Below are 25,548 nucleotides of genomic sequence, written 5' to 3'. Positions count from 1 at the left end.
CATGTCACCCATTGGCCATTTCCTTTGCATTTTGAAATTCTAGTGAAAGTGAGGCACAAAGAATGATTCTGTTCTAAAACTATTCTATAATGTCAAAATTGATTATCCTTCTAAGTACTTAACATTGTTAATTAGAATTAGTTCTGTTTTATTCAGCACTATTTGTTCAGATTTCTGTTCTGAGATGGTAGGAGTATAAAAACCACAGGTCTATATGCCCACTGTGTTCTTCCATTGCTTCTAACACTTCAAAAGTGTCTAAAAGCCATATTTCAAAGGTGTGTTTGGCTCCTAAAGATGCAGATGTTTAGTGAGATTTTTAGAAGTGCTTAATGCCGCACTCCCATTGGGTGCCTAGGTATTAAAATATTATGAGTATGTCTACATTGCACGGCTATTTTGGGATACTGGAAGTATCCCAAAATAGCTACCCCACATCTACATAAGTCAAAGTTTAAGGGTTGGCTTGAAATATCACGTTATTGCAAAATTTGGTGCTGTGTAAACATGCCAAATTTCAAAATAAGCTATTTTAAAATAGATTCAAAATAAGATACGCAATTTGCATAGCACAAATTCCGTATCTTATTTTGAGTTTAGGGTGCTTTGAAGATGCACCCTATGTGACTATATACATTTATGGTGTGTGCACACCTTGAATACTCTGTGCAGGTCTTCTCATCTCAAAAAGAACATAGTGGAACTCGAAAGAGTTCAGAGAAGGGACACAAAATGATCAGGGCAATGGAATGGTTTCCATAAAAGGACAGACTAAAAAGATTAGTGCTGTTCAGCATAGAAAAGAGTTGATTGAGGGGAGCAAAGTCAATAAAATCATGAATTGTGTGTAAAAAGTGAATAGAAAAGTACTATTAATCCTTTCCCATTATAAGTGCTAGATTTAGAGGTATTAGAGGTGCCACCCACGCTCCCTGGCTTCAAATGGTTTCCATCATATATAAGGTTTAGTTGGTTCAGTGGCTCTTAGCACCTCTCTGTACAAATTACTCCAGTGCACCTGTTTCTCACAATACAAAAAAATCGGGTCTTCTGATGAAATTAAAAGACAGCAGGTTTAATACAAACAAGAGGAAATACTTTTTCATGCAATATCTGTGGGATTCTCTGCCAAAAGTGATGGCCAAAAAAGACTTAGATTCATTCATGGGGGATAGTTCCAGTATAAGTTCCTGTGCTGAAATAGAGAAATTACCAGCTGGCACAGCAAAGATTAAAGAAAACTTTGGGTTCAGCTAGCCCTGCCACAGTAGTCCTGCTGCTGAGGGGAATTCCTATTCTTCAGAGCCAGTCCAGCAAGATCAGATTCTGTCCCAACTTGATAAGGGACCCAGGCAGACAACACAATAAGCTGAACATATACACCGAGGTGGGGACAATGAACAGGGTGTCTGTCGAACCCCATCATTTTGAGATTCAGGGTGACCATCTCTATTGCATAGACAGAGCCTGAGAAACTGAGACAGTTTGGAATCAGCTGTTGGTGCCCTGATTTTACTGGAAGGTAGGTATGTGAATGACTCACGATACCCTTTGCTGTGCACTTTGAAAGGGCTCTCGCCTGGATTCTGGCCTGGTATTTTTGGCTTGAGGGTCTACAAAGACATGGTGGATTTCTATGCTTTATGCCTGAAGTGTCAGCTCACTGTATCTTGAATGAGAAAGCCTTCTTTATTCACCTCTTGCTTATGGGTGTACCATTTGTGTGGACTGGAATCAACATAGTCAGCCATTGAAGAAGAGCACTACAGGATACTAGTTTATTTTAGTTGTGGTAGACTATGCAACCTGGTGCCTGGAATCAGTATTATTACACTCCATGAACACCAAAACAGTTGCCATAACATAACTTTTGAAAATCTTCACTTGAGTTGGGATGCTTCAGGAGATCTTAACAGATCAAGGGACAAACTTTGTCGCAGAAAATGAAGCAACTTTACTGTTTACTGAAAATCATGATCCTAAGGGTGTCCGTATACTATCTCCAAACAGACAGTTTGGTGGAGTGCTTTAGCAAAACACTAAAAGATACTTCAAAGGTTCATCCTTATAGATGTCTGAGATAGGAACCATTTACTTTCTCCTCTTTTGTTTGTAGTGTGAGAAGCTACCTACCCTTCCTCTGGCTTCCCACCATTTGAGTTGTTATATGGATGGCAACCCTGAGGGGTTTTAGACCTCATTTGGTCAGAAGAACAGTCAGCTTGAGCTAACAATATAGTCCAATATATCTTGAAACTACAGAAGAAACTTGAAGCTCATTTGCCAGGGAGAATCTCCTATGTGCCAAAGGAACTAAGGAGAGTGTAATAAATAGGCTCATCTCGGGAAGTTTCAATCCAGTGATCAGGTACTTTTATTATTACCCAGCTTTGACTCTGCTCCTAGCCCTCTGGCAGGAGCTATATGAAGTGATCTGACACATAGGACAGGTGAACTAAAAAATCAGACAACCCAACAAGCAGAAGGTACAACAAATCTACTATGTGGACCTTTTAAAACCATGGAAAAGCCAGGAAAATCTACTAATAAATCCTTTCCCATCAGAACTCAAATTAGGCCTGCAGGCTGCCAAGGTCTGAGAGCTGGAAGTTGGTCAAGATTGAGAACAGTCTAATATCAGAATAGAGAATCCATGCTCAGAAATTGATTACTGCCTTCTCCTCAAAATTTGCTGCCCAACCAGAGAGAGCCCACCTGATAACCTTCAATATTCAGATTGAATCATGATGTAAAATCAAGGAAAATCCTCACACCTGTTCCCAGAAGTTAAGCAAAATGATGAAGTAAGAACTCAAATCAATGCTAGATTGGGAAGTGATAGAAGAATCATTTTTAACCAGAAAAGCCCTGCAGTGCTGGTCCCTATGTCTGATGATGCTGGTCCTTAAGCCTATTTTGCATCAGTTTCCAAAAAGTCAACACAGTATCAAAATCTGATGTGTACCTGATGCCGCATGTTGATGAACTGCTTGACTAGCTTAGGAAGGCAGAGTACATCACCATTCTGGATTTAACAAAAGAGTGTTGGTCAATCTCCCTCAAGCCTGACTTCAGATAAAAGACAGTTTTTTTTTATCACATTTGGGCTCTTCAGTTGCAGATAATGGCCTTCAGATTGTATGAGGCCCCAGCAACATTCCAAAGGCTAATGGAGGGAAGCCTCCAACTCCGTAGTCAGTATGCTGCCACATTGTAATGTGACAGTCAGGTCAGCCAGAGGGAATTAGAAGGCCCATATGCTAGTTGTAGAATGCTAAAGATCCATGAGAAGGAATTACGGCAGGTCAATTAGGATCAGCTGAATCCAATTAAGGTCTGAAACCTTCTTAAAGCAATTCCCTGTCGAGATAAGATTGAAGGGTGGGGGGTGGGGGAGAGGAGACAAGCTGCTACTAGACTAGTGGCAGCACAGGAATATGCATCTCTGGAAGGAGAGGCTGTGCTTCTTCCCAATAGGAGAAACAAAACAAGCCGGAGTGCATGTTAGAGGAAAAGCTTCAGAGGGGTAGCCGAGTTAGTCTGTAACAGGAAAAACTTAAAAAACAACAAATAGTCTAGAAGCACCTTAAAGACTAACAAAACATGTAGATGGTATCATGAGCTTTTGTGGACACAATTCACTTCTTCAGATGACCGGAGTGTAGGAAGTCCAGGTCCAAGAATAAATAAGGGAAGGGGGGAGAGGAGGCGGAGAAGGAAAAAAGTGTTCTCCAACAGGTTATTGTGTGTTGCCTTTTCCGATATCTGATTTGTGTCTATTAATTCTTTCCTATAGAGATTGTTCAGTTTGGCCAATATACATTCCAGTGGGGCATTGCTGGCATTTGATGGCATAGATCACACGGCTCCTACCTGTTGGAGAATACTTTAATCTTCCTGGACACTCATTAATGGATCTCCAAGTCACTGATTTGTTTCAGACCAATTCCACAAGCCAAACATACAGAGAAGGATTGAAACTTAACTTCGTTCACAAATTTAATTCTCATGCAAATGGTATGAATCATGATATCATATGGCTCGCACATTATCAACCAACCAAACAATGAAGATGGTAATGGTTCTTGATCTCTGTGTAGAATCTAGTATTGGTCATCTTCCTTTCCAAGTGCAATCTAACGGTTCTTATCAGCCTCTTGTAACTATTTAGTCTTTAAGGCGCTACTGGACTATTTGTTGTTTTTAAGTATTTCCTATTACAGACTAACTCGGCTATCCCTCTGAGGCTTATCTACACACTGTCTCCTTTTTCTTCCTCTCCTCCATTTTTTTTCCTTTCCCCTCCCCCCCCTTATTTATTCTTGGATCTGGACTTCCTACACTCCAGTCATCTGAAGAAGTGGGTTGTGCTCACGAAAGCTCATGATAGTATCTACATGTTTTTTTAGTCTTTAAGGTGCTACTATACTATTTGTTGTGGTTTAAGTTTTTCCTGTTAGAGAAAAGACTGACTGCCCAGTGTGGCAGATAGAAGTTGATTTCCCCAAGGCCTATCTTGCCAAAGGGTAAAGCACTCAAGCTAGTGAGGCAAAGAAGGAGCCTAGTCATGATAAACAACATTGTGATCTATAGTCAAGACTGGCAGACCATCTAAAACACATGACAACTGTGTTACTATCTGTCAAGCAGGTCAGTCTGAGGCTGAACACAGCTAAATGCCACCTCGGCAAAGATGAGATCACCTAGCTCAGGTTTACTTTGCAAAAAAGCACAGTATGACCTGAATTTTAGGACCCGTTGGAGGCTTGTCAAATCCCCAAAGCCCAGTTCTGCCAAGAACCTGTCTTTAACAGCCCTGACTTTTCCAAGGACTTCTTACTAGATGCCAATGCTTTAGTTATGGGCAGAGGAGCTGTTTTATCCTAAATAGTAGGTGTCAAATACCGCATTCTGTACATTATCTGGAAGCTGTTCCCAAGGGGCAAGACTTAATTTGTAATTGAAAAAGGTATTAGCAGTAAAGTGGACTATGAACTATCATCTTCTGGGTGCTCACTTCACTTTAGTCACTGTCCATGCGCCTCTCCAATGGCCATGAGGATATGATCCCCCAAATCATGAGGTAGTACTTCTCTCTCCAGCCCTTATCTTTCCACCTTAAACACTGGACTAGAAGAGCCCATCTGAATGTCAACTTCTTGTTGTGGGACGAAGGAGAGTATTGGAGTGGCCTGTAGGAATTATCCCAGGACAGCAGGTTCTGACTCTCACCAGAAGAGATATCAACTCCCTGACCCCACTTCAGGGGCTGATATACACAAGGCCCTAAGCTAGGAGAGGGAGGGAATGGATCCACCGATTCACCCTTAAGGATTAAGACTACTCAGCCCAACAGGGTGCTGAGAGCCTGGCAGTCTAACAACTAGGAAAACGGGCCACCCAAGCCCTGCTTGGACTGGAGTCCAGGTTCTAAGACCCTACCATCTTCCTCTGCTATTTTGAATTAATTTTGAAATAGTTTGGTTGTGTAGACGCTAGTAAAGTTATTTCAAAATAACGGCTGTTATTTTAAAATAACTTTGCTGTGTAGTCGTACCATTTGATTCTTATCTGCTTCATTTTAACTACCCAATCTTCAGATACTTACTGATTCCCTCTAGCTCACTGTCTCCTTCCCCCCCACATTTCCCCCCGCCCCTTCTCTCCTATTTATTTTGGGTCTGCGCATCCTAAACTCAAAACTCTGGTCATCTGAAGAAGTTGGCTGTGCCCACAAAAGCTCATGATACCATCTACATGTTTTGTTAGTCTATAAAGTGCTACCAGACCATTTGTTGTTTTTTCTGTACAGACTAACTTGGCTACCCCCTGAAGCTGATATAGCAAATGTTATGCTTAAAAATAGCCACAACAATACATTCACTTTGCAAAGGAAATTTTCGGCTGAAGAATATCAGAAGATAATTAAATATGTTTATTATTAGATTGCACCAGAATAACTTTTAGAAAGGAGACATGGTAAAGGATTCAATATACAGGTTCTGAAAATCTAAACCTTATATAATATGTGGCTGCAAATTATTCAGATCTTTGCTTCATGGAATTTTGCTGTTGTACATGTTCTTCAAATTGGTGATCACAATTTTTATCTTTCCATTCATTTTTACTTTGATACAGTACATAAAATATGCTAATAAATAGCTTATTTATCTTTTAATTAAGTTAATGTTCTTTTAGTTTTTAATTTAATATTATACTTTTTATGTTCTTCACTGGCTAAAATGAGTTGAGAACTATACCTGTATCTACAATATGCTTTTTTCTGAGTCTGAATTCACAATATCCTTGCATTTCTCATTATTTTCCCTGAGCAAAGAGTTTAACTTGATAATAATTTATTCAGGTAATCTGAAATGCTCTTTCTTTTAAAATCAGGTCACTGAAGAGCACCTAAATCAGACACGTCATTAAAGTGCATTTAATGAAACTTACAATAAATGAAACTGGCAGGACACAAGGCTCTGCAGCAGGAGTTGTAGTTCTAACTGCTTATTAAGATAATCTCCTGTAGAGCAGTTTACCTCTCCTGTTGGTTAGTATATCACCACACTGTATTATCAGGCAATATTAATAAAACCTGTATTATTTTGAAAAATGAATAGCAAAATAATACAGCAGAATACCAAACAAGGTTTTAAAATAACCATTAAAATATGTTATATTCAACTTTTTCTGTAAATAATACAAAACACTATTAGGAAGTTTCTAGGACATTATTTCTTATCAAATTTTTCCAGTAATCAAGAAAGAGGTAACAATTTGACTCAGACGTATTGAATGGGGTAACTGATATTGAGAAATGAAAAAAGGTAAGATAAAAGGTAATTTCTGTGGATTTAATGGGAAACTATTAATATGACAATAAAGAAACTTATCCATGCATAACTAGAGTTTAATTCCATAACTGACATTGTGTAATGAAGGAAGTTATGCAGCAAAAAATTTCTGAGGCCTTTTGAGCTCTGCAGGCTGCAAAAGGCTATGGGTACTTCTGGTGATGTAACAGTAATAAAACCTGACATCCCACAAGAGTTATTATGTATGTGAAGGGAGCCAGATAGCTCATATAAATGTGCCTCTGGCTCAGGAACCCTCTGGTGCCCACTGATAAAGGGCACAGGGTTGCATAGGCTTACAGGGATTCCCTGGGTCCGGTTTCTAAATAAGAGTTTGTCAAAAGGTGTCATGTAATGTCTATATTGAAAGTCTGTGTCACACCTTGAAAAATCTATGTACGGATTATATGTAAGGAGTTATAGTATGTTTATACTGAAAATTATATTCTTAAAGTGATAAATATCCTTTAGGCAGGGAATATATAAACTGAGTATGAAGGAGTTAATCACTCTGTGCAGTAATGATGGTTTTTTGAGATGTGTGTCCCTGTGGGCGCTCCACTCAGTTGTCAGTACTTCCTTGCACCGGCGACGGGAGATTTTTAGCCTAGTAATGCCTTCCCGTGCCATGCATGCACAGCAGCCATCTCATGCTGTTTTTGTCCATTAGCTGCACGTGCAGCATGAATGTCCCTCTGTTCCTTTTCTACCAGAAATCCTGTAATGGACTCCAAAGTAGAGGGAACATAGTGGAGCACCCCCAGAGACACACATCTTGAAAAATCATCATTACTGCACAGGGCGAGTAACTTCTTTTCTCCTTTGAGTGATGTCCCTGTGGGTGCTCCACTCAGGTGAGTAAAAAGCAGGAACCACTGTTGTGGAGGTGGGACTTTGGAGTCTTACTCTGTGGGGCAGAGGCAAGGACTGTGTCACCCACGGAGAAGGTAGGTATTGGTCCTCACAGTAATGCATAATGTTGTACAAAAGTATGTGTGGAGGACCATGTAGCCACCCTGCAGATGTCAGCTAGCAGGGCATTATGTAGAAAGGTGGTAAATGCAGCCATCATTTGGGTGGAGTGTGCGGCAACCACTTGTGGTAGTTTCTTGTTTCTGAATCTAAAGCAAGTATTTATGCAACTTGCTATCCACCTGGATATGTGCTGTGCAGAATTGGCTGTTCCCTTGGCAGTACTGGACATGTTCTTCTTCCATTGAATGTATGCTGTGCTGCCTCCTTAGGGAGGCATGTGGCTTAAGGTAGTAGGTGGGCAGATAAATGGGCTAATTCAGGTGAAAATTGGAAATAATCTTTGGGAAAATCTTTGAATGGAATCTGAGAATAATGTTATCTGTAGAGAAGAGCATATATGGTGGGTCGGCCATCAGGGCAGTGATTTTGCTTATTCTTATTGCTGATGTGATTGTGACAAGGAAGGGAGATGGGTCAGAAATAGGAGGGAGCGTAGGCTATAATGGCAGAGAGAAAGGAGGGTCAGGGCAAAACTGGGAGGCAAGGTCAAATCAGTATCTTAGATGCCTATCTACAAATGCGAGAAGTATGGGTAATAAGCAGGAAGAACTGGAAATGCTAATAAATAACTACAATTATGACACTGTTAGCATCACAAAAACTTAGTGGGATAATACATGATTCGAATGTTTGTAAAGAAGGGTACAGCTTGCTCAGGAAGGATAGACAAGGAAAAAGGGAGGAGGTGTTGCCTTATACATTAAAAATGAATACACTTGGAGTGAGGTGGAGATGGACATAGGAGACGGAAGTGTTGAGAGTCTCTGGGTTGGGCTAAAAGGGGTTAAAAACAAGGGTGATGTCATGCTTGGAGTCTATTACAGGTCACCTACGCAGGTGGAAGAAGTGGATGAGGCTTTTTTTAAACAACTAACAATATCATCCAAAGCCCAAGATTTGGTTGTGATGGGGGACTTCAACTATCCAGATATATGTTGGGAAAATAACGCAGCGGGGCACAGACTATCCAATAAGTTCTTGGACTACATTGGAGAAAACTTTTTATTTCAGAAGGTTGAAAAAGCTACCATGGGGGAAGCTGTTCTAGATTTGATCCTAACAAATAGGGAGGAACTGGTTGAGAATTTGAAAGTGGAAGGCAGCTTGGGTGAAAGCGATCATGAAATCATAGAGTTCACAATTCTAAGGAAGGATAGAAGGGAGAACAGCAAAATAGACACAATGGATTTCAGGAAGGTGGATTTTGGTAAGCTCAGAGAGCTGATAGGTAAGGTCCCATGGGAATCAAGACTGAGGGGAAAAACAACTGAGGAGAGTTGGCAGTTTTTCAAAGGGACATTATTAAGGGCCCAAAAACAAGCTATTCCACTGCGTCAGAAAGATAGAAAATATGGCAAAAGACCGCCTTGGCTTAGGCACGAGATCTTACATGATCTAAAAATAAAAAAGGAGTCATATAAAAAATGGAAAGTAGGACAAATTACAAAGGATGAATATAGGCAAACAACACAGGAATGCAGGGACAAGATTAGAAAGGCAAAGGCACAAAATAAGCTCGTAGAGGGGGCGGGGGAGTGCCGACTCCTCGCAGAACCCCTACTTTCACTTTGCGGAACCCCAGGGTTCTGAGGAGCACCAATTGGGAAACACTCATCTACAGCCTCTCTTTCATGACCAGCTTCCCAGCCATGATGAGCAGACCAGACCCTCCCGAATCTACATGCCATGGCTCCTTCTGCAACCCATATGCCTGTGTAAGTGCCTGAGGGCAGGAATGAATGTGTGTGAATGAGTGAATGAATGGAGGGGTGTGTGTTCTTCTTTGTGTGTGTGTGAGAGAGATAGCTGGTTCCCTCTTTAGTTTAAACCTTTGGTGGCAGCTCTATTTTTGTTGTGCATACAGTGGAGTGCTAATTCCTCAAACAATAAACCCATACTAGTGTAACCCTGGGTGGTCTCCAGTGGGAATTTTTGGGGGTAACAGTTATTTTGAAATAATGTCAGTTATTCCAAAATAACAGTGCTGTGTAGAAATACCACAGTAACCTCCAAGTAACCCCTAAGTAGACACTCCACCACCATATGCATGGGTTTGGAGGTTTTGTTGTTGTTGTTGTTGTTGTGTTTGTTTTTGTCGTTTTTGTTGGGCAAACTGTTTGGTATAAAAGGTATGGGTCCCAAGTAGCCTGAACTCAATAATATTCAGGATATTCTGAAAAGCTTTTTTCACAGAAATTCAAAATTTGGGGGAAGAAATGTCACAGTGAGGAATTGTTAGAGGGAGATTTAAGCTTTTGAATTCCTTCATTTGCTAGTGGTGGGCCATACTAAATCATACTGTTGCACTTTAGCAATGTTTCAGTATTTTATATATATTTATAGATAGGTTAGAAGATTTACAGTGTTGCTTGGGTCCTTCAGGACAGAGGTCTGGGAATGTGGGGAGTACAGCAGCCAGGGCAGAGGCTTGGGGATGTGGGGCCTCAGAGCAGGGGGCTGGAGGTCTAGGGGATGTAGGAGTCAGGGTGAAGGGTGAGTAGGGACTCAGGGCAGAGGGTGGGGTGCAGGAGTTAGAGCAGGGGGTGGGGAATTCTGAGAAGATATGTGGGGGGTGTAGGAGTCACGGTAAGAGGTTGGGTGTGGGGACTCAGAAGAGGGTGAGGATGTGGGGGTACAGAAGTCAGGGATGGGGTTTGGGAGATATGGGGGGCTCAGGGCAGGGTGTGAGTGTGCAGGAATCAGGGCACAGAGTGTGGGGGGGTTCTGGGCAGGAGGTGGAAGTGACCAGGGTTGCTCCTGGGGTTGGTCATGGTGGTGGGGGCTGTGTGCCCAGCTGGTGGCTGCTCCCCAGGGCTGACGGGGGGTGGCAGAAGTCATACTGCCCAGCTGGCGGCTGCTCCCTGGGTCTGGGGTGCTTGCTGCCCTATGTATCTGGGGCATAACTGCCCCCTGAACTTGCTGCCCCCTTTGGTCATTCTGGAGTATAACTAGCCCTGGTATCAGACCCCCTCCCTTTCTGGATGATGAGGAACAATCGGATTCCAGGCACATCCCATGGTTTTGGCACAACCAAACCCTTATCTTGCTTTAAGTTATGATAAGAGGAAGCTGCATACTAGTTTTACTGTTTAGGACAGGGGTGGCCAACCCGTGACTTGCGAGCCACATGCGGCTTTTCTCCCCCAAAAGTGCGGCTTGTGAAGCCGCTCCTGCGCTCTCCCCAAATCACCCCCGCCCTCAGGATCCCTCATGCTCACCAGGGCGGCGATTCAAAACAGTACCCAAGATGGCAGCTGTCAACAGGAGCCTTATAAGGCCAAAAAGCCTAAGCTTGTCTCTTAAAGGGGCAACGTTCTTTTTTTTTTTCTCCTCGACAATTCTCTTTGCATTTTTTCTGCCGCTGTTTCGGTTCTCTTTGTTAAATGGGTTGGCCACCCCTGGTTTAGGAGTTCTTGACTAAACGGACTCACAGACAGACAGACACACAAGCTTTCTAAAATACATAGTGGAAGATATAAATTTCAGTTATGATCGGGGTCCTCATAACAAATGGATAGTTGTTTAGTGTATATACATATCTAAACACATATATAACTAATGAAACCATAATTTCCCTCATATTTGAACAACCTAAGATGTACAGGTTATGCATCCCCTGGAGTCATAAAAATGTGTTCCTGACTAACCTATCTCTGTGACTTCAGGATGACAAAAAAGCTGATGAAATGCCAACTTTTATTGCTTAGAACAAACAAAATAGTTTCTACTATTATATTATCAAAGAAGATTGAAGTACAAACACAAGTTATGGTTGTGTAAATTTTGATAATAAAGTTCATATAAATGTCTAAGAAAATTAAGTTTAGTACTTAATTGGCTTGTAAATTGCCTCTGTTCTCTTCAGTTAGGTACCCTAGAACAGAATGAAGTTCCTGTGGACAAACAAAAATGACATTTTTTTGTATAAGAGCAGATATCCCAACCCTAACATTATAATTATAGTCCTGATTTATTGCTAAACTTATTGTACCAGATTTTTAATCTACTATATATTTGAGAGCATCTGCCAGTCTATCCTTCCATCTGTCTGTGAGTCTCTGTTCAAGAACTCCTAAACAGTAAGAGCTAGGGCCACCAAAGTTGGTATGCAGCTTCCTCTTATCATAATTTAAAGCAACATAATGATTTGTCAGGACAGGTGCAGGGACAATGGGATTTTCCTGGAATTCAATTGTTTCTCATAAAATGGAAAAGGAGGGCTCTGCTAAAAGGCACATTTATATTGCATAATAATCATAAGGGGGCAGCAAGGAGGCAGAGATAGGGACTGAGGCAGCTATAGCCCCATTGAGGCAGCAGAGGGTAGAGGACGGGGGTAACTATCTACTATATATTTGAGAGAGTTTGTCTGTGTGTTTGTCTGTCCTCCCAACCAGGGGACATGCACCCTCCCCCACCAGTGCCCATTGCAGCTGCAGCAGCCATGGACATGTGCTTCTCACATGGCCCCCAGGATGCTGCGGTGACAGAGGGTTGGGGTTGTCCTTTCTCCCCAGGGAAGCTTGCATACTGAACTCCTCAACCACAGCCACACCCCAGAGTAATGATTTAAATGAAGAAAAACAAAAATTACGTTAGTTAAGGACCTCAGCAACACCGGGCAAATACTCTACTGTTGTTATATTGTAATATTGGCTTCAAGTCATAAATGAGGGTTTATACCTGGGTACAATTCTGCAATATTAAATAGTTGCAGATTTCCATTGGCTTTCATGGCTTTCAGGTGCTAGTGTACTTTGTTTTCTTCAAAATTTTTACTGAATTGAGATAAAACAGCACAAAAATAATCTATAAATAATACACAGATATTTTAATCATTTAAATTCGGGCCTAATTATGCAGCCTTCCTTGCTTTCTAATTGGCTAAATATCTAATGAGGTAGTGGGAGTTTAAAATGAAAAATAATTGAGTAAGGACTTCAGGATTTGATTCTTTGAGAAGACTTACAAAATGCATATGGAAATAATAATGTATCTTTGTAGCTTATATTTTACCTGTCTTCTTTTTCTTGCATTTCTAATTGGGTTTCCTTAGTGTGCCTTTTTTCTTCATATGTACCCAGAGCATCCAGTATTGATGTTTCTGAATCACTCTGCAATTTATCAAGATCATTTTGTAACCTTTCATCCTCACACTCCAATTCATGAACAGAAGCTATGTAACACTCATGTTCTGTGTCCGATAAAGCTGTGGTCTGTGGAAGAAAATAAAATCACCATTGAATGGGCATTTTGTCCACTGTAACTAGAATTAATATTTTTAACATGAAACACAAGTCAACATTGTTTGCTAGATACTTAGTTACTGCATGTCAAAGGGTTCTCAAATGTCATTGCACTATGACCCTGCTTCTGACAACAAAAATTACTTCATGGTCCCAGAAGAGGGGACTGAAGTCTGAACCCAACCAAGCCCCACCTCTTCAGGTGCAGGAGAGCAAAGTCAAAGACTTCAGTGCCATGTGGGGAGCCTGTAACCTGAGCCCCCCAGGACTGATATAAGTTCTGGGTAAGGCTGTCAATTAGTGGGCGTTAATGCCTGTGATTAACGCAGAGCAGAATTAACGCGTTAAAAATATTAACGCACAAAAATCACAGAGGGCAGCAAAACAGCATTAGCTGCTCTCTCTGGTAAGGCGCAGTAATGCAAACTGCCACCAGAGGGTGCATGAAAAAAAGAAGCTGCCAGAAAGAAAAACAGCAACTATGAAGTCCCAACTCCAACAGAGAAATAAACAAGAAGCAAAGACCCGGACACCCTTCCCTCTCCCCTCCCAGGTGACCATATTTTTAAAAATAAAACAGGCGCCCAAGCCGACCTCCTTCCCCCGCAGGGCTCAATCTCCCTTCCCAAACTCTGCACTGCCCATGGCAGTGTCTACCCCCCTCCTGCCCTGTGCCACCCGCAACTGAGGCTTAGCTAAAAAAGGACTCTTTTGAATGGGACGCAAATACATTGATTATACAGAAGAATTTAAGTTCAGCTTTCATGATAGAATTTGCACTACAATACTTAGTGAGGTGAACTGAAGTTTTTTTTACAATGTAAATGTTTTGTAATAAAAAATAAATATAAAGTGAGCACTATATACTTTGTATTCTGTGATATAATTGAAATCAATATATTAGAAGATGTAGAAAACATCCAAAATATTTAAATAGATAGTATTCTAATTATTGTTTTACGGTGTGATTAATTATGTGATTAATCATTATTATTATTTTTTAATCACTTGACAGCCCTAGTTCTGGGCTTTGGCTGGCTTAGACTTTGGTTTCTGCCCAGAATGGTGGGGTATGGGCTTGGGCTTTGGCACCAGAAAGCTAGCTTTGGGGAACCTATTAAAATAAGGTCATGACACATTTTGGGGTCCTGAGTCACAGTTAGAGAACTGCTGCCATATGTAATCACACAGCATTCATAGTTAAGGCTAGGATTGTGTCATGGAAGCCCTGATCTGCCCCTGAATTTTACTAAAAATATCTGGGACAAAATGGGGATCTGCGAGTCCCCACACTGCCTGCAATGGGGCAGCTGCGCAGGGGCTAGGATCTACCTGCAGCAGCTGGGGTCTGTGGGTTACCTCTGCTATCTGCAGATCTGGCAGTTCTCCAGCTGCCCATGGGGGACAGAAGCAGTTGGGTGCCCCCACCTCCTCTGTCAGCCAGGAGCTGTGAGATACTCCTGCCACCAAAACCTCCAGCAACCTACAGACACTGAGAGCTTAGGGGTTCCCCTAAGTCCACGGCATCAGAAGCTGTGGGAAATCTCTGTTATCTGCAGGGGTTGGGAGCTGCAAGGTAACCTTGCTTTCATAGCCGCAGAGGCCCATCTGGGACATTGGGGGTTCCCCCGCAACAGCCGGGAGTTTAGGGATTACCCAGCTGCCCGTGGCAGCTGCAGGTTTGGGGTTTACCATGCTGCCCTGGGCCTTTAGGAGCTTTAGGTGTCCTTTTTTATAGTTTTGAATATTTTCAACCTCCATTAACTTCCACAGACATTGAGGAAGCTCAGAATCCTACCAAAGGTGTTTAGTTCATCGAAGAATTGGACTCTTATTTAACACAAATGAAAATCCATGATGGAAACATTTCAAAATAAGCATCTTTTTATGCATAATTCATCATAATCATGGTAATTAAAGTTGCAAATAATGTTTGTTTTCTGCTAATGAATAAATTCATCTAGTTCTTAAAGGGGGTAAGGCCTATAAATACCACGGATAAATGTATAAAATAAGTGTGTGCATGAGAAACAAATTTATTACTAGAAGATTTACCTGGCATTGCTTGGGTTCTTAACTCAAATATTTTTTGTTTTTCCACATTTAAATCATTGCTCTGGGGTAGAGCTGTGGATGAGGGGTTCAGTATGCAGGCTACTCCGGAGAGAGATGACAACCCCACTGCAGCACCGCAGGCGCTTCGTGCCAAGTGAGGAGCAACTGTCCATGGCAGCTGCAGCTGGCACAGCCAAGAGAGGGTGCCTGTCCCCTGGCTGGGAGACAGACAAACACACAGACAGACAAAAACAGGCGCACACTCTCTAGTTCTTTTTTGAATCCTGTACTTGGCTTTCACATGATTCTCTGTCAAGGAGTCCTACAGGTTGACTATGCATTGTGTGAAGAATCACTTCCTTTTGTTTGTATTAAATTGCCTATTAATTTAATTTTGTGACCCCTTGATCTTGTGTTATGAGAAAGTGGGAATCACAGAATACTAGAACTGGAAGAGACCTCGAGAGATCAAGTCCAGTCCCCTGCCCACATGGCAAGACCAACCACCGTCTAGATCATCCCTGATAGATATCTATCCAAACTGCTCTTAAATATCTCCAGTGATGGAGATTCCACAACCTCCCTAGGCAACTTATTCCAATATTTAACCACCCTGACAATCAGGAAGATTTTCCTAATGTCCAGACTAAACCTCCCTTGCTGCAGTTTAAGCCCATATATTCTTGTTCTATCATTAGAGGCCAAGAACAATTTTTCCTCCCTCCTCCTTGTGACACCCTGAAAACTGCTATCATCAGGGCTCACCGAACCGCGGCGAGCCCCGCTCGCCAGCCGTGCTGTCCGGCGATCTGCGCATGTGCAGATAGTTCTGTGCATGTGCAGATTGCCTGAACCCGGCTCTTTCGGGTTGCAATCTACTCGCCCCGGGCGAGTAGATTGCATTATTTGTCAGGCCCTGACTATCATGTCCCCTCTCAGTCTTCTCTTTTCTAAACCAAACAAGCCCTATTTTTTTCAGCCTTCCCTCATAGCTCATGTTTTCTAGGGCTTCAATCATATCTGTTGCTCTTCTCTGGACCTTCTCCAATTTATCTACATCTTTCTTCAAATATGGTGCTCAGAACTGGACACAATACTCCAATTGAGGCCTAATCAGTACAGAGTAGAGTAGAAGAATGACTTCTCATGTCTTGCTCACCACACTCCTGTTAATGTATCCCAGAATCATGTTTGCTTCTTTTGCAATAGTGTCACACTGTTGATGCGTATTTAACTTGTCCACTCTGACCCCTAAATCCTTTTCAGCAGTACTCCTTCCTAGACAATCACTTCTCATTCTGTATGCGTGAAACTGACTGTTTCTTCGTAAGTGGAGTACTTTGCATTTGTCCTTATTAAACTTCATTCTGTTTACCTCAGACCATTTTTCTCGTTTGTCCAGACCTTTTTGAATTTTGATCCTATCCTCCAAAGCACTTGCAACCCATTCCATATTGGTATCACCTGCAAACTTAATAATCATACTCTCTATGCCATCATCTAAATCACTGATGAAGATATTGAATAGAACCGGCCCAAAGCAGATGCCTGCAGAACCCCACTTGTTCTGCCTTCTAGCAAGATTGTGAACTACTCTTTGAGAACAATTATCTAGCCATTTATGCACCCACCTTATAGTAGCCCCATCTAGATTATACTTCCCTAATTTATTGATAAGGTCAAGCGAGACCATATCAAATACTTTATTAAAGTCTAGGTATCCTATGTCCAGTACTTCTCCCTTATCCATAAGACTTGTTACTCTATCAAAGAAAGCTATCAGATTGGTTTGACATGATTTGTTCTTTACAAATCCATGCTGGCTATTACATATCGCCTTATTATCTTACAGCTGTTTACAGATGAATTCCTTAATTATTTGCTCCATTATCTTCCCTGGCACAAAAGTTAAACTGACTGGTTTGTAGTTTCCTGGGTTGTTCTTATTTCCCTTTTTATAGATGGGCACTATATTTGCTTTTTTCCAGACTTCTGGAATCTCTCCCAACTTCCATGACTTATCAAACATGATAGCTAAAGGCTCAGATACCTCCTCTATCAGCTCCTTGAGTATTCTAGGATGCATTTCATCAGGCCCTGGTGACGTGAAGACATCTAACTTTTCTAAGTAATTTTTAACTTGTTCTTTTTTTATGTTATCTTCTAAACCTACCCCATTTCCACTAGCATTCACTATGCTAGGCATCTCATCATCATCAATCTTCTTTGACCAAAAATCAAAACAAAGAAGTTGTACCTCTGCCATTTCCAAGTTTTCTGTTATTGTTTCTCTGACTTCATTGAGCAATGGGCCAACTCTGTTGTTGGTCTTCCTCTTGCTTCTAATATATTTGTAGAAAGTCTTCTTGTTACCGTTTATGTCTCAAGCTAGATTGAACTCGTTCTGTGCCTTCGTCTTTCTAATCTTGCCTCTGTATACTTGCATTATTTGTTTATATTCATCCTTTGTAATTTTACCTAGTTTCCATGTTTTAAACAACTCCTTTTTGATTTCTAGATCATGTAAGATCTCCTGGTTAAGCCAAAATTGTCTCTTGCCATAGCACTTCCCTATCTACTTTCTTTACATCAATCATGATTTTACAGAACTCAATCATATTTAGTTGTCTCTTTTCCAAGATGAAAAGTCCCAGTCTAATTAGTCTCTCCTCAAACAGAAGATGTTCCCCTAATCATTTTTTTTCCTATTTCTGAAAATTTTCCAATTCCAATATATCTTTTTTTCAGATGGAGCAACCACAGCTGCACACAGTATTCAATGTATGGGCATACGATGCATTTATATAGAGGCAATATGATATTTTCTGTTTTATAATCTATCCCTTTCTCAATGATTCACAACATTCTGTTCATTTTTTTGACTGTCACTGCACACTTAAGTTTATGTTTTCAGAGAACTATCCAAAAGGACTCCAAGACGTTTTTCTTAGGTGGTAACAGCAGTTTAACCACCATCATTTTATATGTATATTTGGGATTATTTTTTCCAATATGCATTACTTTGCATTTATCAAGATTAAATTTCATCTTCCATTTTGTTGCCCTGTCAGCCAGTTGTCTGAGATTCTTTTGTAGCTCTTTGTCGTTGGCCTTGGAATTAACTCCTGAATAGTTTTGTATCAACTGCAAATTTTGCCACCTCACTGTTTACCCCTTTTGCTATATCATTTATAAATATGTTGAATAAGACTCTTCCCCAGACAGAATCCCAGGGGATTCTCCATTCTGAAAACTGACCTTCTATACCTACCCTTTGTTTCCTATATGTTAACAAATTTCCAGTCCATGAAAGGACTTCCCCCTTATCTCAAGACAACTTATTTTGGATAAGAGCTTTTGTGAGGGAGCTTGTCAAAGGCTTTCTGAAAATCTAAGGATCCTATATCCACTGAATCCGCCTAGTCCACATGCTTAATGACCTTTTTTTTTAATGAATTCTAGTAGATTAGTGAGGCATGATTTCCCTTTACAAAAACCATATTCACTCTTCCCCCTACAAATCACGTTCATCTATATGTTTAACAATATTGTTCTCTATGGTAGTTTCAACTGGTTTGCCTGGCACTGGAGTCATACTAACCAGCCTGCAATTGCTGGTATCACCTCTGGAGTGTTTTTTAAAATTGGCGTCACATTAGCTATCTTCCAGTCATTTGGTATAGAAGCTGATTTAAAGTGCAGGTTACAAACTAGGGTTGGGAGTTCTGCAATTTCATAACTGAGTTCCTTCAGAACTCTTGGATAAATACCATATGGTTCTGGTGACTTATTGCTGTTTAGTTTACCAATATGTTCCAAAAAACCTCATCTTATCACACCTCACAGTTGCTCAGATTTGTCACCTAAAAAGAATGGCTCAGGTTTGGAAATCTCCCTCACATTTTCAGCTAATGCAAAGAATTAATTTCATTTCTCTGCAGTGACTTTATCATCTTTGAGTGTTCCTTGAGCATCTTGATTGTCCAGTGGCCCAACTGTTTGTTTAGCAGGCTTTGTGCTTCTGATGTTCTTTAAAAAATTGCTATTACTTTGAGTTTTTGGCAATCTGTTCTTCAAATTCTTTTTATGGTCCTTGTAATTATATTTTTATACTCCATTTGTCAGAGTTTATGCTTCTTTCTATTTTCCTTACTAGGATTTAACTTTCACTTTTAAAAAGATGCCTTTTTGTCTCTAGTGGCTTCTTTTACTTTGTTGTTGAGCCACAGTGCCACTTTTTTGTTCTCTTTTTATGTTTTTAAATTTGGAGTACACAGTTTAGTTGAGCCTCGAGTATGGTGTCTTTAAAAAGTTTCTATGAAGCTTGCAAATATTTCACTTTTGGCACAGTGCCTTTTAATTTCTGTTTAAATAACTTCCTAACTTTTGTATAGTTTCCTTTCCCAAATTAAATGTTACTGTGTTACCAGTGTCAAAATAAAAAATCTTTGTTATGCGTTTTCTGAAAAATGCTTACAGTCTAAAATTAATAATAACTTGACATATTCTGGAGGATATGTTTTAATTGCTAAAAAGAGGGATTAACTGCTTGCTGTAAAGTCAAGAACCTTACTACTAACTACTGTCTCTTTATTCCTAAATTGATAATGGAAACAATCAAAATAGTGTCTTTCAAGTGCATAAAGATTTATAAAATTACCTGTGGCTCAAACCTTTGTAACTTCTAATCAGACAAGGTCCTAATCTATATTCATAACTGTAAAAATATATTTATGTAAGATGGGGTATGTCTACACTACAAAGTTAATTCGAACTAATAGCCGTTAGTTTGAATTAACTTTCATAGGCGCTACACATACAAACCGCTAGTTCAAACTTAATTTGAACTAGCGGAGCACTTAATTCGAACTAGGTAAACCTCATTCTAGGAGGACTAACGCCTAGTTCGAATTAAGTAGTTTGAATTAAGAGCTGAGTAGCCACTTAATTCGATCTAGTGGAAGGCTAGCTCTTCCCAGCTTGCCCTGGTGGCCACTCTGGGCCAATCCAGGGAAACTCTTCTGCCCCCCTCCCGGTCCCAGAGTCCTTAAAGGACCACGGTCTGGCTACGGTGCCCATGCCAGGTGCAAGCCTGCCAGCATCCAGCCAGCAGACCCTGAACCTGGCACGGCATGAGCCAGCCACCTGCTGCCACCCAGCCCTGTGCCTCTTCCCAGGACCAGGCTGACGGCTCCCAGGAGCTTGCCCAGGGCCATAAGAGGCGGGTGCCCGCCTGGTCTAGTGTGGAGATCGTGGACTTCATCCTGGTTTGTGGGGGAAGCCTCCAATATCCACAATCTCCGCACTAGGCACAGGAAAGTGGCCGTTTAGGGCAGGATAGCTGCCAGCCCGGCCACCAAAGGCCAACCCAGGAGCAGGATTGCATGAAAATCAAGTTGGTCCAGTGAGACCCCCGACCCTGAGCCCTGAGCTAGGAACATAAGAATATAAGAATGGCCGTACTGGGTCAGACCAAAGGTCCATCTAGCCCAGTAGCCTGTCTGCCGACAGCGGCCAACACCAGCTACCCTGGAGGGGATGGACTGAAGACAATGACCAAGCCATTTGTCTCGTGCCATCCATCTCCAGCCTTCCACAAACAGAGGCCAGGGACACCATTCCTACCCCCAGGCTAATAGCACTCCATGGACCCAACCTCCATAACTTTATCTAACTTCTTTTTAAACTCTGTTATAGTTCTAGCCTTCACAGCCTCATGTGGCTAGGAGTTCCACAGGTTGACTATTTGCTTTGTGAAGAAGAACTTTCGCTTATTAGTTTGAAGCCTGCTACCCATTGATTTCATTTAGTGTCCTCTAGTCCTTCTATTATGGGAACTAATGAAGAACTTTTCTGTATGTACCCTCTCCACACCACTCATGCTTTTATATACCTCTATCATGTCGCCCCTCAGTCTCCTCTTTTCTAAGCTGAAAAGTCCCAGTCTCTTTAGCCTCTCTTCATATGGGACCTGTTCCAAAGCCCTCATCATTTTAGTTGCCCTTTTCTGAACCCTTTCCAAGGCCAAAACAAAACATCTTTTTTGAGGTGAGGAGACCACATCTGTACACTGTACTGAAGATATGGCGTACCATAGTTTTATACTTCCCCTCCTCCTCCTTCCCCTGGCTTCCCCCTTCCAGCTCCCTCCTCCCAGTTTCCCCCTCCCCTCTCCCACACTTTCTCTTCCCCTCTCCCACCACCTTTTCCCAGTCACCCCAGACGTTAATGCCCCCCACCCCCAGTTTTGTTAAATAAAGAGAGTTTCTATTTTTGAACACACGTGTCCTTTATTTTTTACATCAGGAAGGGGGGCTAGGGAGAGGTAAATGGAAGGAGGTGAGGGAGAAATGGGGCATGAGCCCCCGATGGAGAGAACTGGGGTGGCTCCTCAGGGTGGAAGCTCTCCTGCAGGGCCTCCTGGATCCTGACAGCCCCCCCGACTGTTCCCCGCCCCCAGATGGCAGCCTGTGGCAAGTGCAGCCAGGCTGATGGCCGAGTGCTGTGATGTGCCGAGTGTGGGTACTCAGGGCACTCCGGGTATGTCCACACTACAAAGTTAATTCGAACTAACAGACGTTAGTTCGAAATAACTTTGGGTATGTCTACACTACAAAGTTAGTTTGAACTAACGGATGTTAGTTCGAACTAACTTTCATAGGCGCAACACTAGCGCTCCGTTAGTTTGAATTTAATTCGAACTAACGGAGCTCTTAGTTCGAACTAGCTAATCCTCATTCCACGAGGATTAAGCCTAGTTCGAACTAGCTAGTTTGAATTAAGGGGTGTGTAGCCCCTTAATTCGAACTAGTGGGAGGCTAGCCCTCCCCAGGTTTCCCTGGTGGCCACTCTGGCCAACACCAGGGAAATTCTTCTGCCCCCCTCCCGGCCCCGGACCCCTTAAAGGGGCATGGGCTGGCTACGGTGCCCGTGCCAGGTGCAAGCCTGCCAGCACCCAGCCAGCAGACCCTGCACCTGGCACGGATCGAGCCACCCACCCGATGCCCCCCAGCCCTCCTCCTCTTCCCGGGACCAGGCTAGCGACTCCCAGGAGCTTGCCCAGGACCGCAAGAGGCGGGCACCCGCCTGGGCTAGTGCGGACATCGTGGACCTCGTCCACGATCTCCGCACTAGGCACAGGAAAGTGGCTGGCTTGGGCAGGATAGCTGCCAGCCTGGCCACCCAGGGGCAGGTGTGCAAGAGAATCAAGGGGGTTCACTGAGACCTCTGACCCTGAAGCCTGAGCTTACAATGGCCGTCCTGGGTCAGACCAAAGGTCCATCTAGCCCAGTAGCCTGTCTGCCGACAGCGGCCAACCCTAGGTACCCTGGAGGGGATGGACCGAAGACAGTGAACAAGCCATTTGTCTCGTGCCATCCCTCTCCAGCCTTCCACAAACCTTGGGCAGGGACACCACTCCTACCCCCTGGCTAATACCACTCCATGGACCCAACCTCCATGACTTGATCTCACTTCCCTTTAAACTCTGTTCCAGTTCTAGCCTTCACAGCCTCCTGCAGCAAGGAGTTCCACAGGTTGACTCTTTGCTTTGTGAAGAACAACTTTCTGTTACTAGTTTGAAGCCTGCTACCCATTCCTTTCCTTTGGTGTCCTCTAGTCCTTCTTTATGGGAACTAATGAAGAACTTTTCTGTATGCACCGTCTCCACCCAACTCCTGCTTTTAGAGACCTCTATCCTGTCCCCCCTCCGTCTCCTCTTTTCTAAGCTGAAAAGTCCCAGTCTCTTTAGCCTCTCTTCATATGGGACCTGTTCCCAACCCCGGATCATTTTAGTTGCCCTCCCCTCTCCCAGCTAGGGAGGACTAGGGAAGGAGGTAGGGAAGGGTAAGTGGAAGGAGGTGAGAGAGGAATGGGGCACGAGCCGGCGATGGGGAGGACTGGGCTGGCTCTGCGGGCTTCTGGGGGTGGAAGCTCTCCTGCAGCCTCCCCAATTGCCCCCTCTCCCCAGATGGCAGCCTGCAGCAAGTGCAGCCGGGCTGATGGCCGAGTGCTGTGATGTGCCCAGTGTGGGTAGTCCGGGCACTCCAAGCCAGGACTGCTTTGCAAGCGGGGCACCCTGAGAACTGTCTGTCCGGGGTGGGGGTCGGGACCCTTTAAGCACAGCCCTCGGCTAGCCTGAGACAGCAGCTCCACGCTCTAAGTCCTCCTCTGATGCCCTGCCGGCACTGCTTCCGGCCATCCTTAACCCCGCTTCAGGGTCCACTCAGTGTGGACGCGCTAGTTCGAATTAGCAAAATGCTAATTTGAACTAGTTTTTAGTTCTAGATGCGTTAGTCCGAATTAGCTTAGTTCGAATGAACTAATTCGGACTAAGTTAGTTCGAATTAGCGCTGTAGTGTAGACGTACCCTTTGATAGGCGCTACACTAGCAAACTGCTAGTTCGAACTTAATTCGAACTAATGGAGCACTTAATTCGAACTAGGTAAACCTCATTCCACGAGGACTAACGCCTAGTTCGAATTAACTAGTTCGAATTAACGGCTGTGTAGCCATTTAATTCGAACTAGTGGGAGGCTAGCCCTCCCCAGCTTTCCCTGGTGGCCACTCTGGGCACCACCAGGGAAACTCATCTGCCCCCCGCCCAGCCCCGGAACCCCTAAAGGGGCACGGGCTGGCTACGGTGCCCGTGCCAGGTGCAAGCCTGCCAGCACCCAGCCAGCAGACCCTGCAACTGGCACGGCTCGAGCCAGCCACCCGCTGCCACCCAGCCCTCCGCCTCTTCCCGGGACCAGGCTGGTGGCTCCCGTGAGCCTGCCCGGATCCACAAGAGGCGGGCGCCCGCCTGCCTAATGCGGACATCGTGGCCCACAGGAAAGTGGCCATCTAGGGCAGGATAGCTGCCAGCCTGGCCACCCAGGAGCTGGTGTGCATGAAAATCAAGTTGGTCCAGTGAGATCCCCGACCCTGAGCCCTGAGCTTAGAATAGCCGTACTGGGTCAGACCAAAGGTCCATCTAGCCCAGTAGCCTGTCTGCCGACAGCGGTCAACACCAGCTACCCTGGAGGGGATGGACCGAAGACAATGACCAAGCCACTTGTCTCGTGCCATCCATCTCCAGCCTTCCACAAACAGAGGCCAGGGACACCATTCCTACCCCCTGGCTAATAGCACTCCATGGACCCAACCTCCATGACTTTATCTAACTTCTCTTTAAACTCTGTTATAGTTCTAGCCTTCACAGCCTCCTGCGGCAAGGAGTTCCACAGGTTGACTATTTGCTTTGTGAAGAAGAACTTTCGCTTATTAGTTTGAAGTCTGCTACCCATTCATTTCATTTGGTGTCCTCTAGTCCTTCTATTATTGGAACTAATGAAGAACTTTTCTTTATGCACCCTCTCCACACCACTCATGATTCTATAGATCTCTATCATATCCCCCCTCAGTCTCCTCTTTTCTAAGCTGAAAAGTCCCAGTCTCTTTAGCCTCCCTTTATATGGGACCTGTTCCAAACCCCTGATCATGTTAGTTGCCCTCCCCTTTCCCACCCTCTCTCTTCCCCTCTTCCACCTTCTTTTCCCAGTCTCCCCGAGTTTTGTTCAATAAAGAGAGTTTCTATTTTTGAACACACGTGTCCTTTATTTTGTACATCAGGAAGGGGGGCAAGGAAGGGGTAAGTGGAAGGAGGTGAGGGAGGAATGGGGTATGAGCCCCCAATGGGGAGGACTGGGGTGGTTCTGCGGGCTCCTCACGGTGGAAGCTGTCCTGCAGTCCTCCTATTGATACCCCCACCCCAGATGGCAGCCTGCGGCAAGTACAGCCAGGCTGATGGCCGAGTGCTGTGATGTGCAGAGTGTGGGCATTCAGGGCACTCCAAGCCAGGACTGCTTTGCTGTCCCTCATCGAATTAGACAAGTGAGTGGGGAACCCCTGAGAACTGTCTGTCCGGGGTGGGGGTCGGGTCCCTTTAAGCACAGCCCTCGGCTAGCCTGAGACAGCAGCTCCACACTCTAAGTCCTAATCTGATGCCCTGCCTGCACTGCTTCCGGCCAGCCTTAATCCCGGTTCAGGGTCCACTCAATGTGGACATGCTAGTTCGAATTAGCAAAATGCTAATTTGAATTAGTTTTTAGGTCTAGATGCACTAGTTCGAATTAGCTTAGTTTGAATTAACTAATTCGAATTAAGTTAGTTCGAATTAGTGCTGTAGTGTAGACATACCCATGTTTTTTGGAGATATTTCCTCATAATAGACTGTTCTGTGATAGACAGGGTAATTTTCAAGGTCAACAAGGTTGTAATTTCAATGAACCTCTGGAAAGACATGCTACTGAAGATCCATGAGGGCCATTTAGGAATTGAGAAATGCAAATGAGCACAAGAAATGCTGTTTTGG

General features: G+C 43.3%; 1 protein-coding gene across 3 annotated transcripts in view; it reads right to left on the bottom strand.

Moving 5' to 3' along the window:
• The window catches only part of DEUP1 (deuterosome assembly protein 1), a 100,308-nt gene that overhangs the window by 19,475 nt on the left and 55,285 nt on the right, over nucleotides 1-25,548 (bottom strand). For all 3 annotated transcript variants that reach the window (XM_025182940.2, XM_075919299.1, XM_014571845.3), the window contains one exon: nucleotides 12,909-13,108. In XM_025182940.2, coding sequence (XP_025038725.2) covers nucleotides 12,909-13,108 — 200 coding nt within the window. The remainder of the gene's footprint in view (nucleotides 1-12,908; nucleotides 13,109-25,548) is intronic.

Source organism: Pelodiscus sinensis, chromosome 1, assembly GCF_049634645.1.
Source record: "Pelodiscus sinensis isolate JC-2024 chromosome 1, ASM4963464v1, whole genome shotgun sequence".
Taxonomy (NCBI): Eukaryota; Metazoa; Chordata; order Testudines; family Trionychidae; genus Pelodiscus; species Pelodiscus sinensis.
The sequence above is the reverse complement of the archived record's forward strand: the minus strand, read 5'-3'. Positions and strand labels throughout refer to the sequence as shown.